The sequence below is a fragment of the Chiloscyllium punctatum genome, chromosome 3, assembly GCF_047496795.1.
Source record: "Chiloscyllium punctatum isolate Juve2018m chromosome 3, sChiPun1.3, whole genome shotgun sequence".
Classification (NCBI taxonomy): Eukaryota; Metazoa; Chordata; class Chondrichthyes; order Orectolobiformes; family Hemiscylliidae; genus Chiloscyllium; species Chiloscyllium punctatum.
The window spans coordinates 157,237,060-157,251,525 of record NC_092741.1 but is presented as its reverse complement, the minus strand read 5'-3'; the positions used below and the strand labels follow the sequence as shown (position 1 = coordinate 157,251,525).

General features: G+C 39.1%; 1 protein-coding gene across 12 annotated transcripts in view; it reads left to right on the top strand.

The window, feature by feature from the left end:
* The window catches only part of LOC140467006 (DNA (cytosine-5)-methyltransferase 3A-like), a 638,661-nt gene that overhangs the window by 561,897 nt on the left and 62,298 nt on the right, over nt 1-14,466 (top strand). For 8 of the 12 annotated variants that reach the window (XM_072563080.1, XM_072563020.1, XM_072563036.1 and 5 more), the window contains 2 exons: nt 36-184; nt 4,491-4,591. In XM_072563080.1, the coding sequence (XP_072419181.1) occupies nt 36-184; nt 4,491-4,591 (250 nt within the window). The remainder of the gene's footprint in view (nt 1-35; nt 185-4,490; nt 4,592-14,466) is intronic. The other 4 variants (XM_072563028.1, XM_072563044.1, XM_072563090.1 and 1 more) reach the window with 1 other exon arrangement.

The following is a 14,466-nucleotide window of genomic DNA, read 5'->3' as shown; positions in this document are numbered from 1 at the left end:
ATTTTTCACTGTGTTATACCTTGTTTACTTTACAGAAGGCACAGGCCGCCTGTTTTTTGAGTTCTACCGACTTCTCCATGAAACAAGGCCTAAAGAAGGGGACAACAGACCATTCTTCTGGCTGTTTGAAAATGTGGTGGCAATGGGAGTTAGTGACAAGAGGGATATCTCTCGCTTTCTCGAGGTGAGTTTCTTCAAATAAAGAATTTTAAATAGAGATTTTCTTAAACACTATCCCCAAAGTCCTGAAAAAGACCTGTAAATCATGAAATCAGAATTTCTGTGCGGAAGTAAATTTGCTATATTTATACTTTGTACCTTTCATTTTTATCTGCAACTAAATCTGAATTATATTGCATACCAGTGATGATAAATATGTAATGAATTTTCCCGCATCTATGATGTTGCATTAGCCGACTTAGGAAGTATTCAAGCTATTCAGTGTCTTAGTAGATGTCTCGGATATATTACAGCAAGGCATTAAAAAGAAATAAAGCAGCTGCAGAAAATATGAAAATCTTTGGGGGTTTGCTTCAATGGAACTGGGGGGAATTACATTATTTTGAAGTGTGGTTTTTCCAAAATTTCAAGTATTTGTTCCATTGCTTGCACTCTATTTCAATCAGAATGAAAGTGAACAGTGCAGTGTGGTGAGTCTAACAGTTTTTCAACTGCAAAACACTGTTGATGAAACATTTATTTTGCTGTAATGGACTGCCCACTTTCCAGTGGTAAATAATGTTCTCTCTGTTGAGAAGAGGTCGATGAAATCTGCTACATATAAGCCCAAATTTTCCGATGGCCAGATAATTGCTTTCCAATTGGTTGAGAGTAGAAGGATTCCATGAAGGAATTGCCCAGGAAATTGAAGAGTCTGCAATGCAATCCCCCTACGTATGGAACCCACTGAAAATATCTATTTAAATTGGAGAATTTGTAGGGTGTCTCTGAAGTTAAGTAAATAGTTACTCAGGGAGCATTACACTATTAAAAACAACCTAATTCCTGAGTAACTATGAAACTGACCCACAACTTAGTTCACTCACTGGCAACTCCAATTCACCCTGTCCTCCAGCATCCCAAATGCTGACCCAACTCCAATGAGATCAGACCAAACCCACTCAGCCTCTCCTCATAAGAAAATCCACATACGCCCAGATTATCTTACTGGACTTCCTTTAGACTGTCTCCAATGCCGGTAAAGCTTTGCTTCTATAAAGAAGGACTAAATCTGTTCACAGTATTATAGGTGTGTCTGATCTGTGCCGACATTCCATTTGCTTAGAAACAAAGGCCAACATTTCATTTGCTTTTCTATTATTAGCTGAATTTATATGCTAGCTTTTTTTGTATCATGCATTAGGACCCCTCAAAACCTTGCAGTTATCACTAAACTATGAATCTAGAGATGCAGCCAATGTTCTGGGGACCCGGATTTGAATCCCACCATGGCAGATAACAGCATTTTAATTCAATAAGTATCTAGAATTAAGCATCTAATGGTGACTATGAAATCATAGTTGATTGTCAGGAAAAACCCAACTGGATCACCAATCTCCTTTCAGGAAGGAAACAGCCATCCTTCCCTCCTCTGGCCTATGTGTAACTCCAGACCCACAGTAATGTGGTTGACTCTTCAGGCAATTAGGAATGGGCAATAAATGCTGTCCTGGCTAACAATGTCCACAAGCGGTTAATATAAAAAAAAACTTGTTCTGCAGCTTTCTGCAATCTCTTCATCAAAGTAATATTCAGCTCCACTGTTCTTTTTGCCAAAATGCATTATCTCACTTTTCCAACGTTGTAGAATCAGTGGTCTACAGAACAGAAACGGGCCTTTCACCCCATTGAGTCTGCACTGGTCAAAAATAAGCACCTAACTATTCTAATCCCATTTTCCACTTGGTGCACAGCTTTGGCATTGCAAGTGTACATGAGGGTTTGTGCCTCTACATTGTTAGAAATAGTGAGTTCCTGATTTGTATCACCCTCTGTGTGAATAAATCTTTCTTCACATCCCCTCTGAACCTCCTGACTCTTACCTTAAATCTATGCTCTCGGTCACTGATCCATCCACCAAGGGGAAATGTTTCTTCCTATCTGTTATCTATATCCCTCTGAACCACCAGCCTAATTATGACCAGTACTGAGTCACTACAGTCCCTTGCTCTATGGATATTGTATTCCAAACTTTTACCTCAGCGATCACCATCTGTAGACTTGGTCATCCTCACCACTTGGCTTCCCAACTATCCTGTGTCATCCACAAACCTAATCATAATACATTCACTGCCCTCACCAAATAATTGTGGCCCCAACGCATATCCTTCTGGCACTTCACTAGTTACAGCTTCCTATTCTGAAAATGCCATCTTCTCATCTCTTTGTATTTTATTAGTTACTCAATCTATCCATGCTAATACATTACCCCAAGGTGGACTTTTATTAAGTAGCCTTATGTGCAGTACTTATGATCGAATGACTTTTGGAAATTAAATATTTTATATCTATTAGTTCCTCTTTATTCAGCTTGCTTATTACTTCCTCAAATATTTCTAATAAATTTGTTAGATATGATGCCATGATGACTCTGCATGATTATCAATTAAAATATTGCCAAATGCCCTGCTGTTACATCCTTTAAATAGTCTAATATTTTCCCAATTACAGACATTAAGCTAACTGGCCTATAGTTACCTGTTTTTGTTTCCTTTTTAAGTGAAAGTGTTACATTGGCAGCTTTCCAGTCCTTTGGGACATTTCCAGAATCAAAGGATTCCTGTAAGATGATTATCAGTATATCCATTATCTTTGTTAGTATTTCCTCTGTGGGTGCAGCCTATTAGATCCAGGGAATATGTTGGCCTTTAGCCCCATTAGTTTCTCTCGACATTTTTTCTGTTACGGTAGTACTTGAATTAATTTCTGACCCCCCACTTTTTGCTCTTTGATTATTTAGTGTTTTTAAAATATTGTTGTTTTCTATTATGAAGACTGACACAAAGCATTTATTCAGCTCCTCTTTCTTGGTTCCGTATTATTTTAGTTTCCCAAATATAATTCTCGATGGATCCCATGTTCACTTTAGCCTCTTTCTTCAGTTTGTATATTTAAAGAAGCTCCTACTGTCTGTTTTTGTATTAATTTTTCTAATTAACCGTCAAGGTTTATTTTCCCCCACTTCCTTTCTTTTTGGTCATCTTTTGTTGGCTTTTAAAACTTTTAAACTCTGGCTTACCACTAATCTTTGCTGCATTGTATGTTTTTTCTTTCAGTTTAATACCATCCTTGACTTCCTTGGTTAACCATGGATGGTTTAATCCATTTCTTAGAATCCTCCTCCCTTACTGGGATATATCTTTGCTCTGGACATGTATTATGTTCTTAAACATCTGCCATTGTTCAGCAACCACCTTTTCTGTTAAACTCATTTCTCAGTTCACTCTACCCAACTCTATCCTCATTCCTTTATAGTTATCTTTATTTAAATTTACACAGTCGTTTCTGACTCAAGTTGCTCACTCTGGATCTTACTGCTAAATTCTACCATGTTATGTTAACTGTTTCCTGGGGAATCTTTTACTCCAAGATCATTTATTAATTCTAACTCATTATCCATTACTATAGGTAAGTTTTCCAGATCCTTAGTTAGATTCATAACATTACTGTTCTGGGAAACTGTCCCATAAACACTCTGAAAGCTTCCTCATAGCTACCTCTGCCAGTTTGATTTTTCAAATCTGCATGAAGATTGAAGTTAACCATGATTAATATACTTCCTTTTTACATACCATCATTATCTCCTGATTTATTCTTTGTCTTACAGTATAGCTACTGTTAGAGGGCCTGTAGACTACACCACCAGTGTTGTCTTCCTTTGTCACTTCTTATCTCCACCCATATTAATTCTAGTTCTTCTGATCCAAGATAATTTCTTGCTCTTGTACTTATTCCATCTCACACTGACAAAGCTACCGACCATCTTTCATTCTTGCCTTTCATATTTTGCTCTGAGTTTTTGATCTCCTTGTAACCAGGTCTCTGTAATGGCTATAAGATCATGCCTATTAACCTCTAATTGTGCCATTAATTCATTTTGTTCCAAATGCTGCACACGTTTCTGTGAATAGTCATTAATTTTCCCTTTTATTCGTTTTTCCCCTTTGATTCTATTTACTATTTTTTTAAAAATGTTTGTACACTGTCCCTACCAATCCTACTCTGGGTATCATCATGTAAATAACTGCTCTGCAACGTTACCATGATGGATCAAAAGTCATGGGGACAGCGTGGCAGACTTCTCATTTTGCACTGACCACTGACAAATCTCTGTGACAGGTACACAGATTGATAAAGGACATTTTTAGTTTTCAAACAGGTTATCTGGAATTTGGGGTGGGGGAGTGAGGTGAGAAAAGATTTCACTCATAACGTTAGATTATCCAGATTTATGAAATGAATAAGCTTATCCTTTTCTCTCTTTCTACCAGTGTAATCCTGTGATGATTGATGCCAAGGAAGTCTCTGCTGCCCATCGAGCCCGGTACTTCTGGGGTAACCTTCCTGGTATGAACAGGTTGGTGAAAGAACGGTGAGGGGCCCATACTGAGAATTAGCCAGTGGACAACATGACACAGTGAAATTCAGCAGAGTATTCTGTCAGTGAGCATAGAATTTCTTTAGATACACTTAGACTCATTCTATGATCCCACCATGCTTCTGTTTGCAATCTTCTCACATTGTAATTCGTTGACGGGATGTGAGACGTTTGTTGGTTTTTCCTACTTTTGTGAAGAAACTCTAAATCTACACTGTCTTCTATCTTTCCAAAAACTGGGAAAATGTGGATACAATCTGAAATGACAGCTGAGAAACTAGAAGCTATGAACAGTCTTTTAGAGATGGATAAACCCTTGGTGCACTGAAGTTAAGTGATTCTGAATTGTCAATATTCTTATACCTAGTCATCATACCTGATTTTATCCTATTGTATTTTGTTCCTCCATATATTATTCTACATTTTCAATTCCAAAAACACAGTGATATCAGTTTAGCATCATAGGTATGTTTGTAGTAAGCAATTGAAGAAAACCTTAAAATAAGCAGACATTCATGTTCACTGCAAATAATCCACTATCCAAACAATATGCAACTTTCTGTTGCCACCAGCTACATTCTCTTGATTTTCATAGGGAACCTTTTAGCTTTATGAAAAGCTGATATTGAGAATAGTGTACGCTGGTGACAGTAATTGTATAAAGTCTGCTGCCTTCACTCTTACTGAAAAGAAGATGCTGGTTGAAGAGTAAAAACAGTGTAGATAAGTGTGTGTTTTACTAATTCTCTACAACCACCTAATCACAGGGCCAATACTAAAAATACTCTGATCCCAGATTTCAACAGTAACAATTCTAATGTGATCCATTTCGAATGGCATAAGAGGGACAGTGCTGCTGAACACAGTGACCAGCTATCACAAGCATTGGGTAGATTACAACATCAATCAGTATTGAACCTTGGTTCGATGCCAGTGCTGTACATTTTGGAGCTCAATATTCGAAATTGCATCATCGCTGAAAAAAAAAGAACTGAACACACACTCAGCAACAGGAAGGATCACTTAGCCACACTATTCAAAGGGATTATCAGATTAATTCTGAAAAAGGGTCACTGGACCCAAATCATTAATTCTGCTTTTTCTGTACAGATGCTGCCTGACCTGCTGAGTTTTTCCAGCAATTTCTGATTTTTTATTATCAGTTAGTGAGAAAAATTTAAAAAGCAACCTGAGGGGCAACTTTTTCCCCACACAGGGTGGTTCATATGTGAAATAAACTCTCAAAGGAAGTGGTCGATGCAGGTACAGTTACAACATTTAAAAGATGTTTGGACTGGTGCATGAGTAGGGAAGCGTGTAGAGGGATATAGGCCAAACGCAGGCAAATGGGACTAGTTTAGTTTGGGAAACCTGGTTGGCACGGCCTGGTTGGGTTGGAGGGTATGTTTCTGTGTTGTATGACTCTATTGACTTTCTGACTTTGCCTAGCTGCTTTTGAGATTGAAAAGAATTTTGTGTTTAAAAAAAGATTTCCAGCACAAAATGAGGTTATTTGGAAAGCATTGTAATTATGCTCAAATTTACAAGGAGCGGTGTGCAGGTACTGATCAGCTTTATCCTAAATTAAGGGATTCTGCACAAACTACTTGCTCCATTAGATGGGTCCAGCGTATGGATTCTCCCCAGAAAACAAAGTGACAGGGAGAATAAACAAGAATAACATGGAACAAGGCAAAGTGACGCAAGAGGCACTTTTTAAAAATTCATTCTCTGGATGTGAGCATCACCAGTGGGCCAGCATTCATTGCCCATTCTAATTGTCTAGAGGGCATTTGAAAGTCAAGCACATTGCTCTGGGTCTGGAGTCACATGTAGGCCAGACCAGGTAAGGATGGCAGTTTCCTTCCCTGAAGGGCATGAGTGAACCAGGTGGGTTTCTTCAACAATCAACAATAGATTCATGTTCATTATTAGACTCTTAATTCCAGGTTTTACTGATTTCATAATCCATCATCTTGCCATGGCAGGGTTTGAACCAAGGTCCTAAGAACATTACCTGGGTGTGTGGATTATAGGATAGCAATATTAAACATTTTATTGAATCACTGCAACAACAAAGTTAGTGCAATAAAACATTCCAAGACATTTTACAAGTATTACTAAACACAATTTGACACTGAGCTATGTAGGAGATCTTAGATTAGATGGTTGAAGACTTAGTCAACGTGACAGATTTTAAAATAATTCACATTTTGAGGTTGCAGTTCCAGCGGTTGAGACCATGGTACTGGATTGGTGTTATTTTTGCATCACCTGATCTTTCTGAATAACTTGAAGCTTGACGGGACTAGCTTGAGGTGTGTGGAGGTGATGCCTCTCTCAGGAACCTGACTTTGGCAGTTAGAAGTATACGTTTAGGCTCACTGCAGGATCAGACATTTGGAGAAGCATGAATGCATAAGTATGGCCTCATTTTGTAGGGTCTATGAATGGAACTAATCCTGTAATGCAAAATCCACTGGATTTGTAGTTGGCTGCAATTTTCAGTCAGAAAATGATGCAGAGAAATCAGAAAAGGCTACTCTGCAGCTGCCACAATAGACCAAACCAAAACAAGCATTGAACCAGCAAGAGGTGTCATACGGCCCAGCCTAGAATTTCTGTACAGATTCTGCAAATGGCTAGTAGGAATGCTAGCAGCAGCTCCTCCTCTCTGTCTCAAAATCAACACTGAGCTTAAGGTCCTCATTCAGGCAGACCTTTGCTCAAGAGAATATGGTGGCATTTCCATGCTAGTCATGCTCAAAATGATAGCCATGCTGAATTTCTGTGTCACTAGTTCCTTGCAGACCTTGATCAGGAACCTACATATGATCTCACTTGCAACCTCATGCATTTGCATCAGAGACTTCAGAAAGCTTTTCCCAGACAGGGACAGCTCAACTGTGGACTTCATGGGTTTTTGGCCTTTGTATTTTTCAAAGTACCAGTGAATAAAATCCTAATCAACAAAACCTCCTCAAAGACAGATTGATTTAATCCTTTTTTATGTTCCTGTATACATGCAGTGGTCACAAGAGGACGCTGTTACACTTCTTCCTTAATGAGAAAGCTAAGTATGTTCAATTTCCACACAATTTCTTGAAATATTTCCATGTTTTCCTTTATTCACACATCAAACAAAACCACTGGTTTCCTGTTCCTAATGGGATATCTCCTTTCCTGACTCAGATTTGTAGAACTTGTGGAAAAACCTTGAACCATCCTCAACCAAGTCCAAGGAGTTTTCTCCAGCAAAGTCTGATTTTGATCTTGACCTGCTATTGAATTTCCCACTTCAGCAATGTCTAGTGTGAATGCTGGAAATCTGAAACAAATACAAAAACACTGAAAAAACATAGCTGTTCTCTCTACCGATGCTGTGAGATCTGTTGAGTTTCTCAAGAAAAAAAATTCGCCAGACAATTGATATTTCTTCAAATTTCTATCGTACATGTGCTTGCCAAGAGCTCATTAACAGTGTGTACTGTGTGTTCTGCTGCTCCTTTGGATGACACTGTGGAATTCAGTGTTTTACACTGTTTGTACTCATGAATTGTGCAGACAAACAGGCATATTGTCTTCTGGGAACTGTTAAACAGCATACAAACTACGCAAATTGTCTTATTGTTTGATTCATCAGAAACCCCTCAATCCACTTTGAATGACTATCAATCAAAATGAGTCACTGTTGTCCTTCTAATTCTGCAAAAACGAATGTGAAATCTTTGTCAAGACCTAGCTGGCAATTTTCACAGTGACAAAACGTACCAAGGTGGTTTCTTTTCTATTGCTTTACATACACTCATTCACTGTTTTCTATGTTCTTATTGAAGCCTGACTGCCAAAGATACTGCCTCCATAGACTCTTTGTCAACTACATTCTAAGTGTTGAGAATGAAGGGCATAGAGAAACTGTATTTTCCCAGTGATTACAACTGTCTTTCCGTGTGTCATAGCCCTTTTCAACTAGTCATTCATGGCCTGATTTCTAAATCCAGCATTGAAGTTGGCCACCCATTTTTTGTTAATGATACATGCTTGCCAACATGGGTCTCCATGAATTATTTTTCTAATGTCATCTGCTGTGGCTCACAACTCACTGATCTTATGAAGAAAATATGTTGTCCCTGTTGGGCTCTACTCTATAGATGGTAATCCAAACATCACTTCAGTACCATGATTATCCTATCATCTATATTTAATGTCATACAAAATCAGTATCCATTTCTATGTTTGGTACATTTGAGCTGAGGCTAAAGTAGATACTGGAGACTTTGGATTCAAAATAGCCGTCAATGGCAGTGGTCAGTTTCAATCATGAAACTAAAACCGTGCAGATATTTATGAAATGTTCTTACTCCTGAGATCAAGCACAACATTTCACATTCTGAGCACAGTTTTGTTCACTGGTACAGAGGCTGCAAGAGAAAAATCAAATCTCACCAATGTCTGGTACAAAATAGGCCATAGCACTTATTCCATATCAAAAAGCACCATATACAAATTTTATTTTTTGATGTCATAATGTACAGTATTGTATCTTCTACAAGTTAACATTTACAGAGCTTGGAAACTTTGTCAGACTCTTTCATCCAATTCCATTGAATACTCTTCAATAACTCGTTTCAGTAATGTGGCCAAATTCAGTAAGAATTTACCATGAATTGGGGTTCACTGGAAGAATAGCAAAGAGATGTTTGAGGATGTAGCACACTTCTTATTGCTTTAATATTATTTTTGAGAAGATATAACTCCTCTTTGTCTATCCTGTGACCTAAATACTAAACAGAGATGCAGTACCTTTCAAATTTGAATGCCTTCACCTGATCTCCATTCTTTTCCAACCTCCATCCTTCAGCCTGTCATCATTGTGTGCTATTTGGAGGACTTGCTAATCTCAACTCCAGGCATACCTACCCCCTGAAATCCTTTCAAACTTTGGTTTGTCACCCCTGGCGAAATTCTGGAGGCTGAAGAAATACAAAATGGTAGTCTATAAACCAAGTGGCTCACAGACCAGGTTTTATTGAGTGCAGTATTTCCTGTACCCTGAATAGAAAGCTAGTCATCAGTCCAGCCTCCCAAAACATAGCTGATCCAGTGTTATTATGCTGGAATCACCCAAGTTGCTTCAGAATGGGATTTCTGACCTCAGGACTCCAGAAGTCAATTCCTCTACCAATAAAAGCCAGTACGCCATATGCCTTCTTCACCGCACTATTTACCTGGGTGGCAACTTTCAGACATCTGTGTACATGGACACCAAGATCCCTCTGCTCATCCACACTACCAAGTATCCGACCATTAGCCCAGTACCCCATCTTTTTGTTACTCCTACCAAAGTGAATCACCTCACACTTATCCACATTTAACTCAATTTGCCACCTTTCTGCCCAGCTCTGCAGCTTATCTATATCCTGCTGTAACCTGACACATCCTTCCTCACTGTCAACAACTCCACCGACTTTCGTATCATCCGCAAACTTGCTCACCCAACCTTCTAGCCCCTCCTCCAGGTCATTTATAAGAATGACAAAACAGTAATGGTCCCTAAACAGATCCTTGCGGAACACCGCTAGTAACTGCACTCCAAGATGAACCTTTACCATCAACTACTACCCTCTGTCTTCTTCCAGCCAGCCAATTCCTAATCCAAACCTCCAACTCACCCTCAATGCCATACCTCCGTATTTTTTGCAGTAGCCTACCATGGGGAACCTTATCAAACGCCTTACTAAAATCCATATACACCACATCTACTGCTTTACCCTTGTCCACCTCCTTAGTCAACTTCTCAAAGAATTCAATAAGGTTTGTGAAGCACGATCTGCCCTTCACAAAACCATGCTGACTATCCTTGATCACATTATTCCTATCCAGACGTTCATAAATCCTATCCCTTACAATTCTCTCTAAGACTTTGCCCACAACAGAAGTGAGGCTCACCGGCCTATAGTTACTAGGGTTATCCCTACCCCCCTTCTTGAACAAGGGAACCACATTTGCTATCCTCCAGTCTTCTGGCACTATTCCCGTAGACAACAAGGACATAAAAATCAAGGCCAATGGCTCTGCAATCTCCTCCCTTGCTTCCCAGAGAATCCTAGGATAAATGCCACCAGGCCCAGGGGACTTATCTATTTTCACCCTTTCCAGAATTTCCAACACCTCTTCCCTACATTCCTCAAAACCATCCATTCTAATTAATTGTGACTCAGTACTCACATCGGCAACAATGTCCTGTTCCTGAGTGAATACTGACGAAAAGTATTCATTCAGTGTCTCCCCAATCTCTTCAGCCTCCACACACAGCTTCCCACTACTATCCTTGACTGGACCTATTCCTCCCCTAGTCATTCTTTTATTCCTGTACTTGTTGAGCATATCATATTGCATTGTGAATTTTGCTTCAAGGTGAAAAAGTTCCAGTTTAACTTAAGCACTGCTATCCAGTTTCTTTCTAACAAGGCTTGTTTTTCACCTTGTTAAAGAATGCTGGGTTTTACATAATACTCATTATATGTGACTGGAACCAACAATGACATTAGTAACTTTTTCAGATGATGATGTCAACTTTTCACATTGCTGGTCCTCAGAAATCATGCTAATTAATATGCGAGTATTAACCTCGATGTTTACCAGAAATCCATTTGTGATACTTGGATGAGGATGTGCTGAACAATTTTGGAAGACATACCCAAAAGAAAGAGGTAGATTGGCAAATGCAAGAAAGTATCTGATATTGTGGCCTAGGCATTGTCCCATAAAGGTGCAGGTTTATTTTCTCATATTTGTGACTACAAACTTTGCCTCCCCTTGGGGACAATGGCATAGAGGCCTTATCACTGGACTATTAATCCAGAAACCCAGCTAATATTTGGAGAACCAGGTTCACTTCAAGCCATGGCAGATGGTAGAATTTGAATTCAATGAAAATCTGGAATCAAGAGTCTAGTGCTGACTATGAAACCATTGATAATAGTCAGAAAAACCCATCTGGTTTACTAATGTATTTTAGGGAAGGAAACTACCATCCTTACCTGGTCTGGCCTGCCTATGACTCCAGACTCTCAGCAATGTGGCTGACTCTTAACTGTCGTCTGTGCAATTAGGAATGGGTAATTAAAATCTGGGAGAAAGTGAGGACTGCAGATGTTGGAGATCAGAGTCAAAAAGTCTGATGCTGGAAAAGCACAGTAGGTCAGGCAACATCTGAGAAGCAGGAGTTGACTTTTCAGGCATAAGTCCTTCATTAGGAATGTGGAGGGGAAGGGAGCTGAGAGATAAATAGAGGAATGGGGGTGGGATTGGAGGGAAAGTAGGTGGGTTGGCGATAGATGGGTGCAGGTGGGAGGTAATTGTGATCGGTCAGTGGGGGGGCGTGGAGTGGATAGGTGGGAATGAAGCTGGATTTGAGATGAGGTGGGGGGAGGGGAGATTTGGAAACTAGTGAATTCACTGTTGATGCTGAGTGGTTGTAGCGTCCTGAGGCAGAAGATGAGGTGTTCTGCTTCCAATTGGTAGGTGTCTTTGATTTGGTGGTAGAAGAGGCCTCGGAATTGCAAGACCCTGGGGGAGTTGAAGTGCTCTCCCACTGAATGGTTAGTTTGTTTGGTGCATACAGACCAGAAATGTTCCCTGAACTGCTGCACAAGTTGGCGCCATATCTCCCTGATGCAGAGGAAACCACATCGAGAACAATGAAAAACTGGCCGAGCCAGAGACAACTTCATGCTGTGAATGAATAAAAAAACATGCAGTTTCTTTGAAATGGATACTGTTTAACATGCAAAGTAGTATCAATGCTACATACAGACACTTAGGTTTTGGCTACACCAGAAGACATTTTGGAATCGTTTCTGATATAGTGCAAACAACAGATGTTAAAAGTATGCAGAATAGGTAAATCATAAAATTATTATGCAACAGTGATTCACAAACTTACAAATGAGGAGCAGGTCAGTCAGCCACTCGAGCCAAATCTCCCACTCAATAAAATCAAAGCTGATTGGATAACTCCACATTTCCTCAACCCCCAATAATCACTTTCAAACCCCTTATCAAAAACCTAAAATGATCGAAAAACTCTGCTTCTGCTACCTTTTGAGGATGGGTTAGATGCAAAGGTGTACCTCCCTCTGAGTGAGAAACTTATTTTTAAAAAAGTCTTCCCAAGTCTTAAAATCTCCTACAAGAGGAAATGTGCTTTCTAAATCCAACCTGTTAAGACCCTCAGGTTCAGATGTGTTTCAATCAGGTCACCTTTTACTTTTCAAAATTCCAGCAGATACAGATCGAAGTTGTCCAACCTTTCCTACACAGGACTGGTATTACGCTGGTAAAGCTCTGAACTGCTTCCACTGCATTTACATCCTTCCTTAAATAAGGAGACCAGTAGTTAACAGTACTGTTGACAGGGTCTCACCAAGCTATATATAACTGAAACATAACTCCCCCACTCTAATAACCAAATCATCTCACAGTAAATCATAATATTCTATGAGTTTTCCTGAATGCTTACTGGACCTACCCACTAACCTTCTGAGGTTCGTGCACAGACACCCAGATCCCTCTGCATCTCAGAACTCTGTAGTCTCTTGTTATTTAAATGATTTTTTTTTATTTTTCCCGCCAAAATGAAAAACTTTACATTTTACCACATTATACTCCATTTGCTAAATCTTTGCCTGCTTACTTAAAGTATCTATATTTCTTCCTAGCCTCCGGATATCCTCTTCATAGTTTGCTTTCCTACCTTTCCTTGTTTCTAGAGCAAATTCAGCAACTATACCTTCAGTCCCTTCATCTAAGTCATTGAGATAAATTGTAAAAAAGAAAGTTGCAGCTCCAACATATTGAACTCTGGCACATCACCCATTACATGTTGGCAACGACAAAATGATCCATTTATATCTACTCTCTGCTTCCTCTTAGCTAGTCAGTCTTCTACCCAGATTCTGGATTAGTAGTGCTGGAAGAGCACAGGAAAGCCTGATGAAGGGCTTTTGCCCGAAACGTCGATTTCGCTGCTCCTTGGATGCTACCTGAACTGCTGTGCTCTTCCAGCACCACGAATCCAGAATCTGGTTTCCAGCATCTGCAGTCATTGTTTTTACCTAGTCTTCTATTCATGCTATTAAGTTTCCCCCTGTGCCTATGAGCTCTTATTTTTTGCAATCACCTTTGACTGACCATCTATCAAATGCCTTCCGGAAATTTAATTACATCCTGTTCCCCTTTATCCACATCATAATTGAGTTCGTTGAAGATGTCCAACAAATTGTGTTATGATCTAATTTGATATTATTACTGTATATCAGATCCCAGTCTGAAATCTAGCTACATAGTTTTTTTTTGTTCTTATTTCGAAAGGTTTTTCACTGAAATGTGCAAGCGCAATGCTGCAGATCTAGTTTTTATCAGTAAAGTTTATGTTTATTATGCAAAGAATAAGAATAGAATAAACAAAACTCTGTATGATTAACACAATTTGAAAGATTTTTAAGCACAATAAAAATAGCATATACAATCTTTCCCTTCATGGTATTCAAACACCAGACATAATTCCCTTGATTATTACATCTATAGATTAGATTAGGTTAGATTTTTTACAGTGTGGAAACGGTTTGACTTAATTTTTTTTTCAATTCCTGACCATGAGCGTCTGGTAGCCTCTTCCTTGAGTATTCATACAACTGAGCTTAGACTTTCCCTAAGCTTGAATAAGCCCTCATGGTTCTAATTCTCATCTGGGCTACCAAACTAAATTCTTATCCAGAGGTAACCTATTTTTAAATTAATTCTAAGTTCTTACATTTAACTTTAACCAGGACTCCTGTGACCTGAAATCAATAGGTTTTCTGAAG